The 22,742-nt window shown below is 47.9% G+C and overlaps 1 protein-coding gene across 1 annotated transcript in view; it reads right to left on the minus strand.

Annotated features, from left to right (window-relative positions):
- Window positions 1–22,742, minus strand: part of LOC146007440 (uncharacterized) — an 89,056-nt gene that overhangs the window by 50,901 nt on the left and 15,413 nt on the right. Inside the window, exons 6-7 of the mRNA XM_083145788.1 lie at window positions 18,806–18,898; window positions 8,054–8,165 (exon numbers count right to left, since the gene is read on the minus strand). Coding sequence (XP_083001914.1) covers window positions 8,054–8,165; window positions 18,806–18,898 — 205 coding nt within the window. The remainder of the gene's footprint in view (window positions 1–8,053; window positions 8,166–18,805; window positions 18,899–22,742) is intronic.

The following is a 22,742-nucleotide window of genomic DNA, read 5'->3' on the forward strand; positions in this document are numbered from 1 at the left end:
GTATTGGAGATTTCAAGCAGGGTGGTTAGAGCAGATGGATAATTCGGAGGAGGTAGTGGAAGAAATAGAGAGGTTCTTTGATTCAAACATAGGTTCTACTAATTTTATTAATGTATGGGATACATTCAAGGCATTTTTCAGGGGTTATATGCTCAAAAAGACAAGTTTGATCAAAAAAGGGGCGCAGGAAAAAGCCTTAGAATTGGAGGAGAAAATGAAAGAGTACGAACAAGGGTATATCCTAAGTAAAACAGAGAAGGATAGAGAGGAATGGGTGAGGGCGCAAGGAAAATGGGTAGAACATCTGCAAAGTATGGCTAAAAATAGGATCCTCAAAAGTTCCCATCAAATATATGTAAACTCGGATAAAGCAGGGAAATTCATGGCCTTAATATCCAAAGTAGATAGACCAACAAATATAGTGAGCAAAATAGTATCAGACGCTGGAGAAATCCACACCAACACTGCTAAAATTTCCGAGGTATTTGTAAAACACTTTAAGGGGGTATACCAATCGAGATTAGAGGATAAAGGGGAGGAGGACATACAAAGGTATGTGGGCAGGATTAATCTACCAAAATTGACCCCCGAAATAGCAAATAGTATGGAAGAGTCCTTTTCGTCTGAAGAAATAGGAGAGGCGGTAGCTGCTCTGGCAAATGGAAAGGCGCCAGGTATTGATGGGCTGCCGGGGGAAATTTACAAAAAATATGGGTCTGTCCTGATACCCAGATTAATGCATCTGTTCCAGGAAATGGAAAGGGAGGGGGAAATAGCAAACTCTATGACAGAGGCAGTGATTACTGTCATTCCTAAAAGTGGAAAGGACCCGATGAACGTGGATTCCTACCGTCCAATATCCCTGATTACAGCCGATGCGAAGATATATGCCAAAGTATTGGCTAACAGGCTGAGTCGGGTAGTCAGGGATATTGTAAGCCCAGATCAAACGGGGTTCATGAGTGGGAAGGCCACATCTGAAAATATAAGACGGGTCTTTACGTACCTTCAGACATTAGACTTTATAGGGTCTGATGCTGCGTTGGCGTCGTTTGACGCCAACAAGGCATTCGACTCGGTGGAGTGGCCGTACTTGCGAGCAGTACTGAAGGCCTTTGGTTTTGGGCCGCGCTACATTGGGTGGATTTTCTTGCTGTATGGTAATCCAGCAGCCAGAGTGTCCATAAATGGATTTGTGTCAGAATCCTTCTCCCTGTCAAGGGGCACACGTCAGGGGTGCCCCCTATCGCCCCTGCTGTTTGCGGTGGCGATAGAGCCAATAGCGTGTAAAATAAGAGAGACAATTGGGATAGAGAGGGACCTAAGGATGAAAAATTATAATATTGTATCTTTATATGCAGATGATCTGATGGTAGGCATGACAAACTATCAAAGGGATTTGCCGAGGGTGATAACCATACTCACGGAGTTTGGGCTCTTCTCAGGCCTCACCATAAACTGGAATAAATCTCATCTGTTGATAAGGGGAAAGGAGGGACAGGGGGAGTCTAGGGTAGATACCCCTCTCCAAGTGTCAAAAAAATGTAAATATCTGGGGATTGTCATCTCAAGTGATCCCAAAAGTTTTTACTCTGATAATGTGGCCCCTCTGATTGAGGAAATTAAAGTGAAGTGTAAATGTTGGATGAAGCTACCATTGACATTGATAGGGCGGATAAATCTTATTAAGATGGTGATCCTGCCCAAGTTTCTTTATATCGTGCAACAATCCCCTATATTTATAAGTGAAGATATATTTAGAAAAATCAATAGTATTGTAACATCTTTCATTTGGAGAAACAAACGCCCAAGAATAAAAAATGATACCCTGATTAGAGAGAGAGAAAGGGGAGGGCTGGCAATGCCCAGCTTCAGGCTGTATTATTTCGCGACCCAGCTAGCTCATATCAGTGGCTGGATCCGGAAAGGGGAAGAACCACCTGGTCTGGTGGACCTGGTCGGGGTGGCCGCCCCTGGGTATACTCCACTGCAGGCTTTACTGGAGGCGGGAGGTGGCCGGAGGACACCACCGATATTGACACAGGCAAGTAGGGTATGGAAACATGTGGGCAGAATCACCAACTACAAAGGAATCGACCCTGAGAGGTACATCTTCTCCTTCAAACATACGGGGAAACTAAAATTAGAACAAGGGGACAAAATATGGAACAACTATGGTATCAACTATCTGGGGCAGGTGTATGATAACAACGTATTGAAACCCTTTTCACAACTTCAGAGCGAATATGGGATACCTAAATCAATGTTTTTTAGATACTTGCAAATGCGGAGTGCACTATCTCAAAGTATTGGGGGAGAGAACTCACATATGATTATAGATACTCCAGTTAAAAACTTCATTAACAAGACAAGTCAGGGGAAGAGAGTCTCTAAAATGTATAAGTACCTCTTAAATTTTAGTCAAGAAAATGAACTTACAGAACTTAGAACTAAATGGAGGGTAGACATTCCAGAGTTTAGTGATGAGGACTGGATAATGGCCATGGCGTCAACAAGGGGCGCGACCAATTCCTTAAGGGTCCAGCAGGTCCAGATAAATATACTTCATAGGACTTACATAACCCCAGTGAAGCTGAGCAGATTTGGTGGAAACAAAGGGGATAGTTGTCCAAAATGTGGGGAACTGGAGTGTTCGTTCTTTCACTTGATGTGGCAATGTAAAAAGGTGCAAACCCTATGGGAAAAGGTTAGGGAGATATTGGTAGAGCTGGGAATCCCATATCAACATGTGAACCCAGGTAGCTGCATTCTGGGTATTTGGCCTCGTGAGGACACCACATCCGAAAAAAGACAAACTGCTTTAAATATATGTGCAATAGCAAAGGTCAGCATAGCCAGATCCTGGATGGCCAAAGAAGGCCCTGATATTAGGAAATGGGTGGAATTAGTAAATAGCACAATAGAGCACGAAAAATATATATATATATCACGGAACACAGTAACAAAATTCTACAGGATATGGGAGGGGTGGTATAATAAGGGATATATATAGGGGAGGGGGGGAATATATAAAGGGGTAGGGAGAAATTAAGAGAATTGAAGTTATACTTTATGTCTTTATTCCTTAATTCTCTGTTAATCTATTTATATATGTATCTATTTATTTATGTATTTATTTATTTTATTTTTCTCCTTCTCCTTTGTGTATCACATTGCTTACCTTGATTATGAGTAAAATGAGCACTTTATGATGTTATATAAGTAGTAGGATGACACGTAGTGTATCTAGTAAGGCCTTGGTAAGGCTATATCGAGGGGAAAAGCACTAACAGAAATGATTGAAAGAAAGAGCACGAAAGATCGAACACAAATTGGGCGTTAAAATAAGAGCCATAGCTACTTATCATATTAGAATGATGGGAGGGAGGGGGGGGGGGAGAATCACGAGGGTAAAATTCACTTAAAAGCTCATAAAAATGAATAAATTATTAGAGGTAAATGAAGCCCGAAAAGAGTAAGAATAATAGTAATATCAGGATAGAGAGTATAATATGAGATGGATCGAAGTAAAGCAGTTGTCTAAAATAGTGGATGGTAACTATGCGTAAAAAGAATGGAGGATTAAGAATTAAAAATGGTAGGGAGACATGTCAAATTTGATATGTGGTATTGGAGGCAAGAATTGTAATGTATGTTGTGGCTGTGAATGGAAAAGTACTTTCAAGTTTGTTGTTAATGTATATGTCATATTCATATGTCTTTATATTGTTTTAAAAAAAGCTCAAATAAAAATGATTAAAAAAAAAAAGATGCTAACTGTAAGGAAACTGGACAATGAGGCAGCAACAGGACAGAGGAGTAGGGTACAGAAGGAGATCACACAGAATGGGGACATCAGGACTGAGCTGGACGATGGGGCAGGACAGAGGAGTAGGGTACAGAAGGAGATCACACAGAATGGGGGCATCAGGACTGAGCTGGAGAATGGCGCAGCGGCAGGACAGAGGAGTAGGGTACAGAAGGAGATCACACAGAATGGGGACATCAGGACTGAGCTGGAGAATGGGGCAGGACAGAGGAGTAGGGTACAGAAGGAGATCACACAGAATGGGGGCATCAGGACTGAGCTGGAGAATGGGGCAGCGGCAGGGAGTAGGGTACAGAAGGAGATCACACAGAATGGGGACATCAGGACTGAGCTGGAGAATGGGGCAGGACAGGGGAGTAGGGTACAGAAGGAGATCACACAGAATGGGGGCATCAGGACTGAGCTGGAGAATGGGGCAGGACAGAGGAGTAGGGTACAGAAGGAGATCACACAGAATGGGGACATCAGGACTGAGCTGGAGAATGGGGCAGCGGCAGGACAGAGGAGTAGGGTACAGAAGGAGATCACACAGAATGGGGACATCAGGACTGAGCTGGAGAATGGGGCAGGACAGGGGAGTAGGGTACAGAAGGAGATCACACAGAATGGGGGCATCAGGACTGAGCTGGAGAATGGGGCAGGACAGAGGAGTAGGGTACAGAAGGAGATCACACAGAATGGGGACATCAGGACTGAGCTGGAGAATGGGGCAGCGGCAGGACAGAGGAGTAGGGTACAGAAGGAGATCACACAGAATGGGGACATCAGGACTGAGCTGGAGAATGGGGCAGCGGCAGGACAGAGGAGTAGGGTACAGAAGGAGATCACACAGAATGGGGGCATCAGGACTGAGCTGGAGAATGGGGCAGGACAGGGAGTAGGGTACAGAAGGAGATCACACAGAATGGGGACATCGGGACTGAGCTGGAGAATGGGGCAGCGGCAGGACAGAGGAGTAGGGTACAGATGGAGATCACACAGAATGGGGGCATCAGGAGTGAGCTGGAGAATGGGGCAGGACAGAGGAGTGGGGTACAGAAGGAGATCACACAGAATGGGGACATCAGGACTGAGCTGGAGAATGGGGCAGCGGCAGGACAGAGGAGTAGGGTACAGAAGGAGATCACACAGAATGGGGCATCAGGACTGAGCTGGAGAATGGGGCAGGGCAGAGGAGTAGGGTACAGAAGGAGATCACACAGAATGGGGACATCAGGACTGAGCTGGAGAGTGGGGCAGCGGCAGGACAGAGGAGTAGGGTACAGAAGGAGATCACACAGAATGGGGACATCAGGACTGAGCTGGAGAATGGGGCAGCGGCAGGACAGAGGAGTAGGGTACAGAAGGAGATCACACAGAATGGGGGCATCAGGACTGAGCTGGAGAATGGGGCAGGACAGAGGAGTAGGGTACAGAAGGAGATCACACAGAATGGAGACATCAGGACTGAGCTGGAGAATGGGACAGGACAGAGGAGTAGGGTACAGAAGGAGATCACACAGAATGGGGACATCAGGACTGAGCTGGAGAATGGGGCAGCGGCAGGACAGAGGAGTAGGGTACAGAAGGAGATCACACAGAATGGGGACATGAGGACTGAGCTGGAGAATGAGGCAGCAGCAGGACAGAGGAGTAGGGTACAGAAGGAGATCACACAGAATGGGGGCATCAGGACTGAGCTGGAGAATGGGGCAGGACAGAGGAGTAGGGTACAGAAGGAGATCACACAGAATGGGGACATCAGGACTGAGCTGGAGAATGGGGCAGGACAGAGGAGTAGGGTACAGAAGGAGATCACACAGAATGGGGACATCAGGACTGAGCTGGAGAATGGGGCAGGACAGAGGAGTAGGGTACAGAAGGAGATCACACAGAATGGGGACATCAGGACTGAGCTGGAGAATGGGGCAGGACAGAGGAGTAGGGTACAGAAGGAGATCACACAGAATGCTGCTTGGACAATTGGTGAGCATACTCTTCAGTGAGGATTACCTGTGCTATAGTGAAGATCTGGCATGCGGTTTACTTTTAGTAATCTCTGAGGTGTCTGTTCCATGTAAATATATCTGTATGTGATCTCGAGCTTACACTACTTGGGGCTGAAGTCCTGATGGCTGCAGAATACCAGTGAATGACTGCAGATCTGGGAAAGTGGCTGTTATAGGCTGAGGTACTTGGTAGGTGGGGACTGTAAGCTCTAGGACATGGAAGACACCATATAGGAGCCCATACACGCTCCGTTGTGGGCGTACGTTTTGTACTTTAATAGTACACATCGCATCGCATGCCTTGTGCATGCAATGCGATGCAATGAAAAGCTAGTACAAAAAGTTTGTGCAGCACATACTTTTTGTACTGTACAATGAGATGCGCAGGAGCGCGCATCTCAAAGTACAAAATGGAGCCGCCGCATTGCAGCGTGTATGGGCTCCTTAACACAGGGAGATAATGGGCACTATGACAGGTGATACTGCACAGGAGGGAAATTAATCTGCCCTGTTGGTAACGCAGGAGCCAATAATCTTCCATCCCCCGAACATCCCCTCTTCTCCCACTATCTCCATCAGCATTGGTGAAACCGAGATCACCTCCACTGACAAAACGCGATGCCTCGGTGTCATCATTGACTTCTCCCTCTCTTTCACCCCCCACATTCGTGCTCTCACAGTCTTGCCGCTTTCACCTCCGCAACATCTCGCGCATCAGACCATTCCTCTCCACTGATGCGACCAAAATTCTCATTCACTATCTTGTCATCTCCCGCCTTGACTACTGCAACATCCTTCTCTTCGGGCTACCTCTCACCCGCCTCGCACCTCTCCAATCCATTGTTAACGCTGCTGCTAGGCTCATCTTCCTCTCCCGCTGCTCTGCCTCCACCTTCCCCCTCTGGCTATCTCTTCACTGGCTCCCCATTCCTTTCCGAGTTCTCTTTAAACTCCTCACCTTCACCTACAAGGCTCTCTCTCCTCCTCAGCTGCTTCTTACCTCTCTTCACTGATCTCTATCCACACTCCCTCCCGTCCTCTTCGCTCCACCACTGACCTCCGACTGACCTCTCACCTAATCACCTCCTCCCACTCCCGTGTCCAAGACTTCTCTCGCGCTGCCCCCCCTGCACTGGAACAACCTCCCGCCACCCATCAGGCTTTCTGATTTCCTTACCCACTTCTTTTGACTAGCCTATCCCTCCTCCTCCGAACCTCTTTTGATCCTCCTATCCTGCCTCCATTCCTACTTATCCTATTGTTTTTCGTTCGTCCACCCACCTCCTTTTAGTCTGTTAACTCTTATGAGTAGGGTCCTCCTTCCTCACGTACTCACCCTACCTCTTTACCTCACCTGTGCTCCTGTCCTGTTCTTCCCTTCCTCTACTTCATCCTCAGTCTCCTCAACAATTTCAAAACCTACTTCTGAACTGATGCTGATTTTAGTCCTATCAGCTATACCCCTATTTATGCTGCATTTTATCAACGCACCCTGTACGTTACCTTGTAAATTGTTTTTATGTTTGCTATGTACGGCGCTGCGGACACTTTGTGGCGCCTTATAAATAAATAAACTACTTCTACTAATGTCACCGGGTCTCCTCCCATTGACTAATGATGGAATCACTGCGGCAATGTGCCTTGTAGGAGCAGCACCAGGCTGCGGGGAGGCTGTGGGAACAGCTGAGAACATTGGTGTAAGAGGAGATGTTGGCTCCAGCGTTACCCACGGGGCAGATACATTTCCCTCATTAGTCTGAGCTGACAGAAGAGGGTATAGAATAAGATAATACTGTAGAGACTGAACAAGGAGAATATGTGAATGTGATTAGTACACAGAAGCCTACGCAGCTGCCATGTCTGAGGTTACAGACCTGGTAACCATCACACGTGAGCAGCTGCCCAGCCAAGATGAGACACGGCCCCCGGAGCCATTGCAAGGTCCTCAGCAACCACCTCACCATACACGGCACCATCACAGAAATGGGGAACATCGGCTCCCTGATTCTATGGTCACGCAGACTGGCCGCTGCAGTACCGATACTGGCCCGTGTTTCTCTACATACATGGTCACAGCTGATGGCAGGAACACGCCCTGATAATGACAATGACACTCCTGCCGCCACTTCCTGTTACCTCCCCCAAGCCGTCCCTTCCTGTCATTCACTCTCCGAGTACTCACTGCGGCAGCATCACAGAGTTACCCTCTGTTCTGTACTTAGTGATTATTACTCACCTGTGCTGATACCTGCAGGGATTTCCTCCTCCTTACACTGCTGGTCACCCATCACATCCATCTCTTCTTCTCCCTCTTTATTTTGTTCTTTAATATCGGTCAGTGTTTCACCCTAATTAAATCACAAAATAAAATACATTAATAATGTCTGAATATTACTGACGGGGGGCTGCTAAGAACATATGTTACATGCATCTTCACATCTATGTTTATATGTGCTGGCAGTGTATTTGGGATAGGCAGCAGCACTGTGTATATCTCCTGGCCAGCTTGTCCAGCATCAGGAGCCCTGTACCCAGCAGAGGTGTAAGCCAAGGTTACAGGTGCTGATTACCTGGCTGTTGTTCCCAGCAGGCTGCAAAAGCTGCTTAAAATAGGAAATACAGTCCATTACATTCTGTTATAGGTTATAGCTTTTATGATTTAGTACAATCCATGAATGTATATGTGCTACAGGAGGGGTAGCAACAGGAAATGGGACAGGCTAGAACCAGATAGATGACTGAACTGGAACCGGTTAGGTGTGCTGCTGCTGGTTTGTTATTTAGCTGTTGCTAAGCAACCTGGTCTGATTTTTCTCATTAGCTGATTACCTGTCATTAGGGATTCTGACCAGCTGCTCCCTGCTGGTTATATTTCCTGTTTTGTTCCACAGCAGTGGCTTCTCACTGTGCAGTCTGTTGGTTAGTGTTCCAGCCTGAGTTCCCAGCCGTGGGTCTGCTGTCCAGACTCCACGTGCTGCTGCCTTGCCTTAGTTTGCTGTTGGAATTGCTGTCTGCCGCTAGTCCCTGTTTCTGAGTCCTGTGTCCTCTGCCTGGCCCTGCAGAACCCAGGAGGTTGAGATAAGTGCACCCTCTTGCCATCATTGTGCCTTACTAGCATTCTGTGAGAGATTCTGTGTAGAGTTTTTTTGTCTCTCTTCCAGGTCAAGTGGCTTCTAAAACACTGTGCGCCTTTGTACTTGTTAATTATTTTGTGTAACATCTTTATGCATTGTTGCATTTACCAGCATTATACTTGTGAGTTACTTTTGTTTAACATCTTCATGCATAGTAGCATTCATTAACACTGCTCGTGTGTATGTTGTTATTTCCTATACTAGCATGCAGAGTGATTTTCCGTATTTTGTGCACAGAGCAGAGGGGTCATTACTTCTGTGCTTTTACCTTCTGACTAGGCCTGGGTTGTTAGGTCTACACCAACTAGGTTTGGTGGACAAGCACTGGGTCGACATGGGCGAGGTCAACACTGTTTTTTGACCCGAATGTCAAATCAGTCGACATTGACACAGTTTGAAGTACACTGCATAACCCCGCATTGCTCGCAATGCTTTGGGCACACTATTTTATTCTCCCACCACACCCTAGTGGATGGTAGTGCATGAAATACTGCCTGCCGGCACATGTCGGCTCAAAAAACAGTGAAAAACCCCATGTGGACCTTTTGACTGTGAACCTATTGCTTGTGTCGACCTACTTACCTGTCGACCTAGACCCATGTCAAACCAGTTGGTGTAGACCTAATGACCGTATCCCTTAGGCCTTTAGAGTCCGTTTGGGGGTCATTCCTCAAATTACCCATTGGGAACAATTGTGCCACTGTCTGTTTGCTTGTTTACTGGGTTTTAGTTAGTTTTTCCTCTTGTCCAGTTTAGAGGTATTAGGCACCTTGTTCCCTATAATACCTGGTGGCACCGGGCTGAGGCCGGACACAAACATGGCTATTATAGGTGAAGCCTTAAGGCCCACACACACACACACACTAGAAGATTTTCACTCCAAAAGACTTTGCCAAAATCTATAGGCCCATACACACTTGACGATTTTCAGCTGAAAATCGCCTAGTGTGTATGGGCCAGAGATCCCCGACTAGCGATGATGCGCGCTCCCGCATCATCGGTAGCGAGGTGGGAAGTCTGCTGGTTTTACCAGCACATCTAGCGATGATGGCTGGTTTTTTAGCCATCATCGCTAAATGTGTACGGCAGCCGGGCTGAAAGATCACAGACTTTCAGCCCAGCTGACCGCCCGCTCCCTCCCCCTGCTTATACTCACCCCTCCTCGCTCCCACGCTGTCCGGTCACAGGCTGCAGATATGCACGCAGCGCAGCCTCCTCTCCCCCTCCTCCCGGCTACAGTACACAGCAGCACATCGGAGCACCCCGCCCCCCTAGCCGAACGCCCGGCCCACAGCCCACTGGCCGCATCCTCCCTGCTCCTCCGCTGACCACCAATGTTAAAGGCAGTGATATATACATTGCTGGCATATGCCAGCAATGTATATATTTCTGCCACCACTGGCCACCAATGATATTTATAATGCAGTAATATATACATTGCTGGCACAGGTCAGCAATGTATATATTACTGGCACCACTGGGCACCAATGTTATTAATAAGCCAGTAATATATACATTGCTGGCACAGGTCAGCAATGTATATATTACTGGCACCACTGGGCACCAATGTTATTAATAAGCCAGTAATATATACATTGCTGGCACAGACCAGCAATGTATATATTATTGGTGCCACAGGGCACCAATGTTATTAATAAGCCAGTAATATATACATTGCTGGCACAGACCAGCAATGTATATATTACTGGCACCACTGGGCACCAATGTTATTAATAAGCCAGTAATATATACATTGCTGGCACAGACCAGCAATGTATATATTATTGGTGCCACAGGGCACCAATGATTACGTATTAGCAAGTAATATATACATTGCTGGCACAGGCCAGCAATGTATATATTCAGGGACATCTTAATGCAAGGGCTTGATGGGCAGTTGCCCTAGGGCCCCATAATCCTAGGGGCCCAAGTTCCAGTAGCGGACTGTGTCGGGTGGCAGGGTGGCATGTGCCCCCCCAGTCAGTACACTTTCCGTCACCATCACCGGCCACCCTTACGCTGCCGTCACCATCACCCACTGCCCATCACCCTCACGCTGCTGTCACCCACTGCCCGTCACCCTCATCCACCACCCTCATGCTGCTGTCACCCACTATCCATTACTATCACTCACTGCTCGTCACCCTCACACCGATGTCGCCCTTATGCTGCCGTCACCCACTATCCATCGCTATCACCCACTATCCATCGCTATCACCCACTGCCCATCACCCTTACACTGCTGTCACCCACTATCTGTCACTATCACCCACTGCCCGTCACCCTCATCCACCACCCTTACACTGCTGTCACCCGCTATCCATCACTATCACCCACTGCCGATCACCCAATGGTGTGTGGCATATTGTGTAATGGGCATTCTAGTATGTGGTATAATGTGTAATGGACATGATGGTGTGAATAATTTTCTCCCTATGTGCACGGCTACAAATAAAATGTTTGCTGTGCACACGGGCGGGATTTTGCCAACAATCAGTTCTGAATCAGGCACCAAGAACAGGAATGCACTGATTAAAATGGACCCTGCTCCCACCCTTGGAATTCAAACCCAGCCCATTATGTAAATAGCCTTTTCTATGAAAGATTTTCAGCAAAGTCTTTCGCCTCCTGAAAAGCTCTCGCTCTTTGAGGAAAATAGTCTAGTGTGTACGCACTACTTTGGTGAAAGATATATCTATCAAAGATTTTGTCAAAGTCTTTTGAAATGAAAGTCTACTAGTGTGTATGGGCCTATAGATAGATATATCTTTCACCAAAGTAGTGCGTACACACTGAGCTATTTTCCCCAAAGAGCGAGAGGTTTTCAGGAGGCGAAAGACTTTGCTGAAAATCTTTCATAGAAAAGGCTATTTACATAATGGGCGGGGTTTATATATATTACTGTATTGCTGGCGCAGGCCAGTAATGTATACATTATAGCTGACACTGTCCACCTGCGCCAGATTTTAATATATATATATATATTGGCAATATCATTGATTGTGTACCCCCGAACTCCAGAGGAGGTGACAGAGGCCGCCAGCTCCTTCAACTTGAAGCGAGGTGGATCTATAAACTACAAACAGAACAACCCCTCGGTTTAAATGAACAACTGTCCTACACATGCTTTTTGTAAAACAGTTGACACAATGTCGACCATGTAGCCTGCTGACCACACATCATGCACACAACCCGTGTAATTAGCACAGTCCTTACAATTACCCTAACTTGTCCATTCTGCTTCTTACTCTGAGTGCCAGGCTTGATTGGCACCCCACAGGACATTCAGTTTACCCCACTGCCTTGTTCCTAATTAATTGATGAGCGCTCTTCTGCAACATCATGCTCGTAATATGCGTCACTCTATATCGCTTGCCTACTTACATACTTTGTGATTAATGTAGGATTCCTTGCGTGAAATATGTATGCCCAGTGCCCACCATTGTTTATATATGTGTATGCCCACTGACCACCAATGTTTATGTGTATGCCCATTGCCACTAATGTTTGTATACACAGGGTATTCCGCAGAGACATAACAGAACCATATTGATTACTGGGCTGGAACTGGATAGTAATAAATAGGAACCAGACTGATGACGGAAACAGAAGGGGGATCGGTGACAAGACTAGAACCGGATGTTTGCTGCTAGGAACAAGTCACTGTGTATCTACATTGGAACTGAACGCTGGAGCAGAGCACGGATGTGAAGTAACCAGACTGGAACTGGATTGGACGGACTGGAACCGTGCGGATACAAAGTACCGGGGAGCTCAGCACTAAGCTGTTACTTCTGCAGAAGCGACATTGTACTGGCAAATTTGGTTGGTCAGGAAGTTCCCTTTATAGTACTGTGTGTTCACCCATTGGAAGATGCTAACAGCTGATCTGGGTGCAGGGCCCTGAGTGGCTGAGGAAAGTCAGGTGACCGATTTCAACATGGCTGCACCCATAATGGTGTTTAGGAGGGAACTCTAGCATTCAATATAATAAGTATTACAAGATCACCAAATTTATTATGTTGTACAGTTGGACAAGTATAAAATGTTTAGTATATATCTGCTTATTTCATCTTTTTTTGCGCCTGATAAGTGTTCCTTAACTCTGGGCACTGACAGCGCTGTGCAGGTACAGCATGAACAAACTTCACTGCCAGCTGGGAGTGTGACATCACCAGCTCCGTCTTTTTTATTTTTTACTTCAAAACGTATGCAAAATGGGTTCCACTAAGTACAGATAAAAAGAAACCTCCCCGGTCAGGTCCCTGTGTCAGTAATAGAGATAAGAGTGATGTCACTGTGACGCTCCCAGACCCCCTCACCTACCAGTCAGGTCCCTGTGTCTGTAATAGAGATAAGAGTGATGTCACCGTGACGCTCCCAGACCCCCTCACCTCCCCGGTCAGGTCCCTGTGTCAGTGATAGAGATAAGAGTGATGTCACCGTGACGCTCCCAGACCCCCTCACCTCCCCGGTCAGGTCCCTGTGTCAGTGATAGAGATAAGAGTGATGTCACCGTGACGCTCCCAGACCCCCTCACCTCCCCGGTCAGGTCCCTGTGTCAGTGATAGAGATAAGAGTGATGTCACCGTGATGCTCCCAGACCCTCTCACCTACCAGTCAGGTCCCTGTGTCTGTAATAGAGATAAGAGTGATGTCACCGTGACGCTCCCAGACCCCCTCACCTCCCCGGTCAGGTCCCTGTGTCAGTGATAGAGATAAGAGTGATGTCACTGTGATGCTCCCAGACCCCCTCACCTCCCCAGTCAGGTCCCTGTGTCAGTGATAGAGATAAGAGAGATGTCACTGTGACGCTCCCAGACCTCCTCACCTCCCCAGTCAGGTCCCTGTGTCAGTGATAGAGATAAGAGCATACCCTCCAACATTTCTAGGGCAGAAATCGGTACACCTACTGAAAGGGGGCGTGGCCAAGCCCCCTTTCCGAATGTATACTTTTTTCAAAAGTATGCATTTAAAAAAATGCAGGAGAGGGGGGGGAGTCTAGCCATGATGGAGGGTATGCTACAATACACTACACGCTGCCTGCATCACACTACACTACAGTACACATTGCGTAGAGATGGCCACGCTCAGTCGTCATGACGCATGATGCCCTCCTCGGTGATCGGCAGGACGGGGCGATGTGGTGGGTGTCAGCTCCAAGGAGAATCCGTTGTCCAGCTCGGCCAGGTCCTTGAGAGCGCCCAGGCCCCCGGGGAAGGGATCTGCTGCTGCTGAGGGGGAACCTTGTACAGGCGGCTGCTGCTCCCGGGGGAAGAGGATGGAGGACGGAACTTTGTTAAAAGTCCTGCCAGTCCTCGTCAAACTGGGCGAATGGTGCCGCCACCTCCATGCCAGGGTCCACGGGGAGCGGGGTACTTAGAATGGGGCGCTACGACAGCTGGTCTGTTGCCCCAGGACGCGCGCTCCCAACACAGTCCTGTGTTGCAGAAAACCGGTACATTCGGTACAAACTGATTTTGCCGGTACAGACTGTTAAAAAACGGTACTGTACCGGCAAAATCGGTACAGTTGGAGGGTATGTAAGAGTGACATCACTGTGACGCTCCCAGACCCCCTCACCTCCCCAGTCGGGTCCCTGCGTCAGTAATAGAGATAAGAGTGATGTCACCGTGACGCTCCCATACGCTGGTCCATGGGGGCGCAGTCACACGCCGGTCCATAGGGGCACAGCCACACGCAGGTCCATAGGGGCGCAGCCACACGCAGGTCCATAGGGGCGCAGTCACATGCAGGTCCATAGGGACACAGCCACACCCAGGTCTATAGGGGCACAGCCACACCCAGGTCTATAGGGGCACAGCCACACCCAGGTCCATAGGGGCACAGTCACACGCAGGTCCATAGGGACACAGCCACACCCAGGTCTATAGGGGCACAGCCACACCCAGGTCTATAGGGGCACAGCCACACACAGGTATATAGGGGTGCAGGGAGTCAGGTGTAACCCTTTCCCCAGCACCGCTCACACCGACACTGCAGCACTTACTTACACCCCGCTGGCCGCCTCTCCCGGAGCTCCGAGTCCGGACACTTCTCTGCGGCGGCGCCGCCCGCTACTTCCCTCTTCTGGAGACTCCGAGAAAATGGCCGCAGCGCGGCAGCGAATACACCGAAAGTGATCATGTTCCACTAGTGACTGTGACGCGTCCAATGGAACCGCCGCCTGCAGCGCCCTCTGCCGCTGGGGAGCTCTCTGTGCCGTTGCCGGGCAGCAGCCGGGGAGGTGACAATGCTCAGCCGTGCACGGAGCCGCCGTCACTGGGGAGACCCCGAACCCGCTGCTGCCGCCCCCGGACACACTGGCTGCTGCTGCCTGTATATAGCCCGGATTAGGGGGCAGATATTACGCCCGCTGGCTCCCTGGTAGTGTTGGGAGGTCAGGGGGCGGAACGCCGGGAATATCAGTGACAATCAGTTTATCGATTAATTAGAAAAAACATCACCTCCATCATTTCCTGAGCAGGATGATGAGTTCTGTAACAGGGCGCAGATGACCTTAGTTACCGGATCTGGAGCAGACAAACTCAGCCAGATGTCTCGGGGTACAAAGCACCTTAGATACCCATTGTGGGTGCCGGGCAGGGTACAGACCACCATATAAGACTGTTCTGGATGTGTGAATGGGGCGTAGACCACCTTAGCCATTTCTAGTGGCAGACACCACCATAGACAGATGTGCCGAATGTTGACCACCTTAGATAGCCATTCTAGGTGTAGACCACCTGAGCAAGACCTCCTTATTTATTTAAATGCCACATGGTGTGAAGACTACCTTAGTTAGCTGTTCTGTGTGTTGGAACAGGATGCAGACCGCCATAGCTGTTTCAGATGCTAGAATGATGAGCAAACCACCTTCACCAGGTGTTCCGGATACCAGAATAGGGAGTAGACCACCTTACCAACCATTCAAGGTACCAGAATAGGGTGCAGACCACCTTAGCGCAGAGTAGGGCGCAGACCACCTTACCAACCATTCAAGGTACCAGAATAGGGTGCAGACCACCTTACCTAACCATTCAAGGTACCAGAATAGGGAGCAGACCACCTTAGCGCAGAGTAGGGTGCAGACCACCTTAGCCAACCATTCAAGGTACCAGAATAGGGTGCAGACCACCTTACCTAACCATTCAAGGTACCAGAATAGGGAGCAGACCACCTTAGCTAACCATTCAAGGTACCAGAGTAGGGCGCAGACCACCATACCCAACCATTCAAGGTACCAGAATAGGGAGCAGACCACCTTAGCGCACCTTAGCCAACCATTCAAGGTACCAGAATAGGGAGCAGACCACCTTAGCTAACCATTCAAGGTACCAGAGTAGGGCGCAGACCACCTTAGCCAACCATTCAAGGTACCAGTATAGGGCGCAGACCACCTTAGCCAACCATTCAAGGTACCAGTATAGGGCTCAGACCACCTTAGCCAACCATTCAAGGTACCAGAGTAGGGAGCAGACCACCTTAGCCAACCATTCAAGGTACCAGAATAGGGAGCAGACCACCTTAGCGCAGAGTAGGGCGCCGACCACCTTAGCCAACCATTCAAGGTACCAGAGTAGGGAGCAGACCACCTTAGCGCAGAATAGGGAGCAGACCACCATACACAACCATTCAAGGTACCAGAATAGGGAGCAGACCACTTTAGCCAACCATTCAAGGTACCAGTATAGGGCTCAGACCACCTTAGCCAACCATTCAAGGTACCAGAGTAGGGAGCAGACCACCTTAGCCAACCATTCAAGGTACCAGAATAGGGAGCAGACCACCTTAGCGCAGAGTAGGGCGCCGACCACCTTAGCCAACCATTCAAGGTACCAGAGTAGGGAGCAGACCACCCTAGCGCAGAATAGGGAGCAGACCACCATACACAACCATTCAAGGTACCAGAATAGGGAGCAGACCACCTTAGCCAACCATTAAAATAAATATAAATGTATAAAATATAAATATATAAGAAATGCGCTATTTGCTGGCATGAATAATAGATGTTCGTCTCACACATTTGAATAATGTAAGAGACGCCGCACGTAACCTGGGAGACAAAACAGCACCCATTCACACAAGAAAATAATGACGCTCTCTGTTGCTATGGAGAAACGGAGCGTCACATATACTTTCAAAATTGCTAGGTGACCGGTCAGATGATGCACTCGGTCAATGTAGGAGCGGACATGAAGCCGTCAGCCCCTAGGAGAGAGTTACGCTATTGTCTCATCATACAGAGCGGAAGGAACTTCCACAGCCCTGATTTGCCATTGATACCAGACAGACCTAAAGTAAGACGTATCACAATAATGCAGGGAGGTGCCGCCGAAACCCGAAGCACCTAACCTGGTAGCTTGTAGATTCGTACAAATAAAGGAGACCCAACACGTCCCCCTCACTGGTGTTTAAGCCTTCGTACCGGTGAAACGCGCGTCCAGAGTCTGGGGGACTACACCAGATGGAAACCAGAGTCACATATGATGTGATTACAGCTCATTAGAAAGCTAAGTACACATTTACTAAGTCCATTACCCCCGGTTTTCTATATACATCCGTCATCGAGGAGCAAGTATTTAAATGGACACAGTGCATATTTATTTAGAGAAATATGAGGATGTTATTTAATGTTATCTAAAAATTGAGAAATATAAGAGCATTTAATCAGTAGTACCTAAACTGATGTCCGCACTTTGGGATATAGGAAAGAGTTGGGGGGAATCTGTATAAGATATACATCACCATGGAGTGCTAGAGTACATCTGAATAAGATATAACTGAATAGCTTACCATCTATTAAGACATATTGTTTATTGGTATTATACTTTGGCTATCTACTGCCTATCTTACCCCATTAGGGGATTTATTATAAACTTTACCTTGGCTATCTACTTTACACCACTAGGGGACTCTCATTGTTGGCCAGTCCTAGTTTGATCCCCTGCACTGGGTTATTCTAAACAGGTTAGAAACCTGGCACTGGACCTCAACAGCAGATCCCCATATCTTCCTTCTACTGCTGCTGATAAGCCTCTATTTAATTGCGCCCTCATCCAGTCCGTTCACTGTCCTTGAGACACATGGCAGGAGAGCAGGAACAATTTGAGGCATAAGGGAGCAGTCCTTCTTTCATAATCCCCCATTGATACTCCTCATCTTCTCCCTCTGTGTAATAATATGTAAATCTGCATTGTCGGCAGTGTGTGTGTGTGTGTGTGTATATATATATATATATATATATATAAAGAAATGCAAAATCTGCGCAAAATCTCACTGAAATAAAAATCAGCTGAAAGTCTGTCCAATAATTAGTATCGTAGTGCAGCTCACTTCAAATGGGGCTAGTCAGGCCTCAGAGACAGTAGAATTGCGAAAAGAAAAAGAAGGAGCGCACAGTAGAGCCACAGGTTAACGATTTTACTGAAAAAATCTGTATAAAAGCTCATACAATACAGTATAAATAGCCAGCATGAGAAGTATAGTCACCGACAATTAAATGCACGCTGTAGGTACGGGATCTGGGGACTCCAGGTATTCCGTCCAGAATGTATAGCGGCAATAGGCGTTCTCTGAATGAAGAGATGCGTGTGGCACGGGATCTGGGGATTCCAGCAACTTCCGACCAAAGTGTAAACGGTAACAGCATACACGGCACACCCAGCTGAAGGCACGGGACCTGGGGACTCCAGTCTCTCCGACCAAGATGGATCAGCGACGGCGGCGGCAGCGTTCTCAGCACGGCAGCAGCGGACAGGTAAGAATCAGCACAGGAGCTCTGATACGTCAGGAGGACACGCCCCCAGGGGCGTGTCCTCCTGACGTATCAGAGCTCCTGTGCTGATTCTTACCTGTCCGCTGCTGCCGTGCTGAGAACGCTGCCGCCGCCGTCGCTGATCCATCTTGGTCGGAGAGACTGGAGTCCCCAGGTCCCGTGCCTTCAGCTGGGTGTGCCGTGTATGCTGTTACCGTTTACACTTTGGTCGGAAGTTGCTGGAATCCCCAGATCCCGTGCCACACGCATCTCTTCATTCAGAGAACGCCTATTGCCGCTATACATTCTGGACGGAATACCTGGAGTCCCCAGATCCCGTACCTACAGCGTGCATTTAATTGTCGGTGACTATACTTCTCATGCTGGCTATTTATACTGTATTGTATGAGCTTTTATACAGATTTTTTCAGTAAAATCGTTAACCTGTGGCTCTACTGTGCGCTCCTTCTTTTTCTTTTCGCATATATATATATATATATATATATATACACACACACACAATATTTTCCTGAATGAGTATTCCATTAACATTGTGGCTATCAGCCTGAGACAGTCACCCAGACCCAGAATAATATCTTTGTCAATTTTTAACATTTATATTTAATTTGATGTTTCACGTAATGGGGCAGATGTATTATAGCTATAATACTTCCTGCTTCGCCTCATTAGCGAGGCGAAGCAGGAGGGGAGACCGACAAGATCGCCGAAGCGGGGGAGCGCTACCCCCCCCCCCCCTCCGGCGATGTCCCCTCCTGGAGACAGTGCATCAGTTTACACTGATGCGCTGTCTCCTGTCCCCCGGCCGGCTGCACTGAGCATACATTCGGCCTGCTATCATTTAGATAGCAGCGCCGATATGGACAGGGGCGCATAGCGCCTCTGTCCTGTACCGCACGCTGGCTGCTTCATACATGGGGGAGAAGCGGTATCAGTGCACATAACATGCGCTGATACCCCTTCTCCCCCATAACGACCCTTCATACATCTGCCCCAATGTTTGTTAATATATCACTTATATAAAAAATCTGTTAAAGATTAATGCCACAAGGGATGTGATAAACTCCCAAAGTGAGATCATTGGCTATCACAGCTGATACAAATAAATAGGTACTTGTTTCCTAACAGGGCGCCCATCGCATACCATCCTTATTGAGTGGTATGTGATGGTATGCGATGCGATATTCCCGTTAAATTAACAGGAGTGCTTGTACAATGAAATATTGCATAGCATTGCATGCCAGCAAATGGCATGTGATGCAATTTTTAATTGTACAAGCACAATGATGGGTGCTTACAATGTTAAATGCACCCCCATTGTCAACGACACCCCCACTATCATCGCCAACCCGAAGCGTGGCAAGCACAGCGAGCCCACGAGGGGCAGCGGTACGCGTCCTCCGACCTTTTCATACCCCCACTATCCACGTCGGCATTGAGTTGATTTTAGATAGTGTGGCGAGCCCGAAGCGTGGTGAGCCCCGCGAGGGGACGTGGAATACATGGAAAGTAATCCATGTCCCCTCGCCACGCTTCGGGCACGGTGGCTCGCTGCGCTCGCCACACTATCTAAAATCAACTCCGCTCCGACGTGGATAGTGGGGTTATGAAAAGGTCGGAGGACGAGTACTGCCGCCCCTCGCGGGCTCACTGCGCTTACGGTTGGCGTTGATAGTGGGGGGGCGTTGACAATGGGGGTGCATTTAACATTGTAAGCACCCATCATTGTGCTTGTACAATTAAAAATCGCATCGCATGCCGCTATATTGCATGCAATGCGATAAGATGCACTTTGATCAAAATCGGTGGCACCGTGCTAGGAAACAAGTACCAATAAATATTCTTGATCCACTATTGTTTGATGTCATTATCTTTTCACTCTTTAAAACAGGTATCTAGTAGTGCAATTATTAATTATATAGTTGCTATTGGGTGGCAATTAAGCGCAAAAGTATAGTGTAGGAATATAGATTTTAACGTATATCAATAAAAATAATACATTTTATAAAGAAGTGTCCCAACAAAGAGTCATCTTTCTTCTTCAGTCCGACTTGCCAACCATTCTAGGTACCAGAGTAGGGAGCAGACCACCTTAGCCAATGTCACATCGGATGGTTGTTGTGGATCAGTGACAGGCTGCGGTCCCCGGACGGGCTGCACTTATGGTGCTGGAAGCTTGGCGGGTAGGATGTAGGACCTATGCATAAATTCTCTGGCCGTGAGACTTAGCTAAACTCCTTGGTGAGGGCACTGAGTCTAACTGCCCAGCTTTGCAGATCACCTTAGCCAACCATTCAAGGCACCAGAATAGGGAGCAGACCACCTTAGCCAACCATTCAAGGCACCAGAATAGGGAGCAGACCACCTTAGCCAACCACTTAAGGTAGCAGAATAGGGTGCAGACCACCTTAGCCATTGTGGCTGCTGGGCAAAGTGTAGTCTACATTCAGCAGCTATTTCTGGTGGCGGGATAGGGTGTAGACCACCTAAGACAGCTGTTCCGGATACCAGAATGGGGTACTGGCTACCTTAGTGTTAGTACTCTGGGGAGTACCCGTGTACAAATACAGAAGGAGACTGACCACAGCACCACACCAGGCCACAGCACCACACCTGACTCCAAAGGTTATAGGCAGCAGCGCTAAGACTTCACCTATAGTAGCCACATTTGAAGGGGTAAATTAGGTTCACCCCAACCCCGGTGCCACCAGGAATTTGCAAGGAAACAAGGTGCCCACCACCTCTGGAGCAGACAAGAGTAAAGCTAACTAAAACCCGTACAATGGGAAACCAAACAAAATGTGGAACAACTGTCCTCCACGGGAAGGGATCCTCCAGCTGAGCAACGTAGAGTTTTATAAATAAGTAACCCCTACATAGGTCAGAGACACCATAAAGGGATTTTTGTAAGAACTTACCATTCAAATCCCTTTCTCTGATATGGTCCTGGTGACACAGCTTCACATTGGGATGTAGGAGGGTCCACAGGAGCCAGGCACCTATACCAAAGCTTTAGAGAGGTAGGCTCCTCCCACTGCATCCCAGAATCCTCAGTTCAACTTCCAAAGCCACTGGAATACATCAACTCAGTACAAACGCCTAAACATATCATATGCAGAAACTTAAATTTTACCATCATAACACGATACATCATGAAAACGGCATACTTACTGAGTGTAAGGGAGGGATCGCTGTGTCATCAGGACCATATCAGAGAAAGGGATTCGAACGGTAAGTTCTTACAAAAATCCCTTTTTCTCTTTCAATGGTCCTAGTGACACAGCTTCACATTGGGACGTTCCAGAGCCGGTCCATTGGGAGGGTACGCTCAGGTCTGCAGCTCTCATCACTGCTCGCCCAAATGATGCGTCCTCCAACGCGAACTCATGGAACCTATAGAATTTGGCAAAAGTGTGAACAGATGACCAAGTGGCGGCCCTGCAAACTTGCTCAGCTGTAGCCCCATGGCGAACCGCCCAAGAGGTGGCAACAGACCTGGTGGTATGTGCGTTTATTCTGGCTGGTACAGGCCTACCAACCTTAGTATATACAAACGCAATAACTGATCTCAACCACCTGGCAATGGTCTGTTTTGAAGCGGGCCAGCCTATCTTGTACATCATATAAAACCAGTAAAGTATCTGTCTTCTGAAAAACTTTAACTGTCCATATAAATGCGCAAGGCGCGCACCACATCCAAATTCCTCAATTTGTCCCTTTTCTTGGAACCCTCTGGGGGTTGAAACACAGGAAGAACAATATCCTGATTTAAATGGAAAGCCGAAACCACTTTCGGCAAAAACTGGGGTACTGTTCTCAGAACAGCCTTATCATGAAAGATTAAGAAGGGAGGCTTACAAGACAATGCTCCCAACTCCGAAACCCCCTTTACAAAGGAAACAGCCAACAAAAACACTAACTTCCAAATGAAAAACTTGAGGTCAGCCGACCTTAATGGTTCAAAAGGAGGCTTTTGAAGTATCTCCAACACCAGAGACAAATCCCATGGTGCCACC

The sequence above is a fragment of the Crinia signifera genome, chromosome 6, assembly GCF_055691185.1.
Source record: "Crinia signifera chromosome 6, ASM5569118v1, whole genome shotgun sequence".
NCBI lineage: Eukaryota > Metazoa > Chordata > Amphibia > Anura > Myobatrachidae > Crinia > Crinia signifera.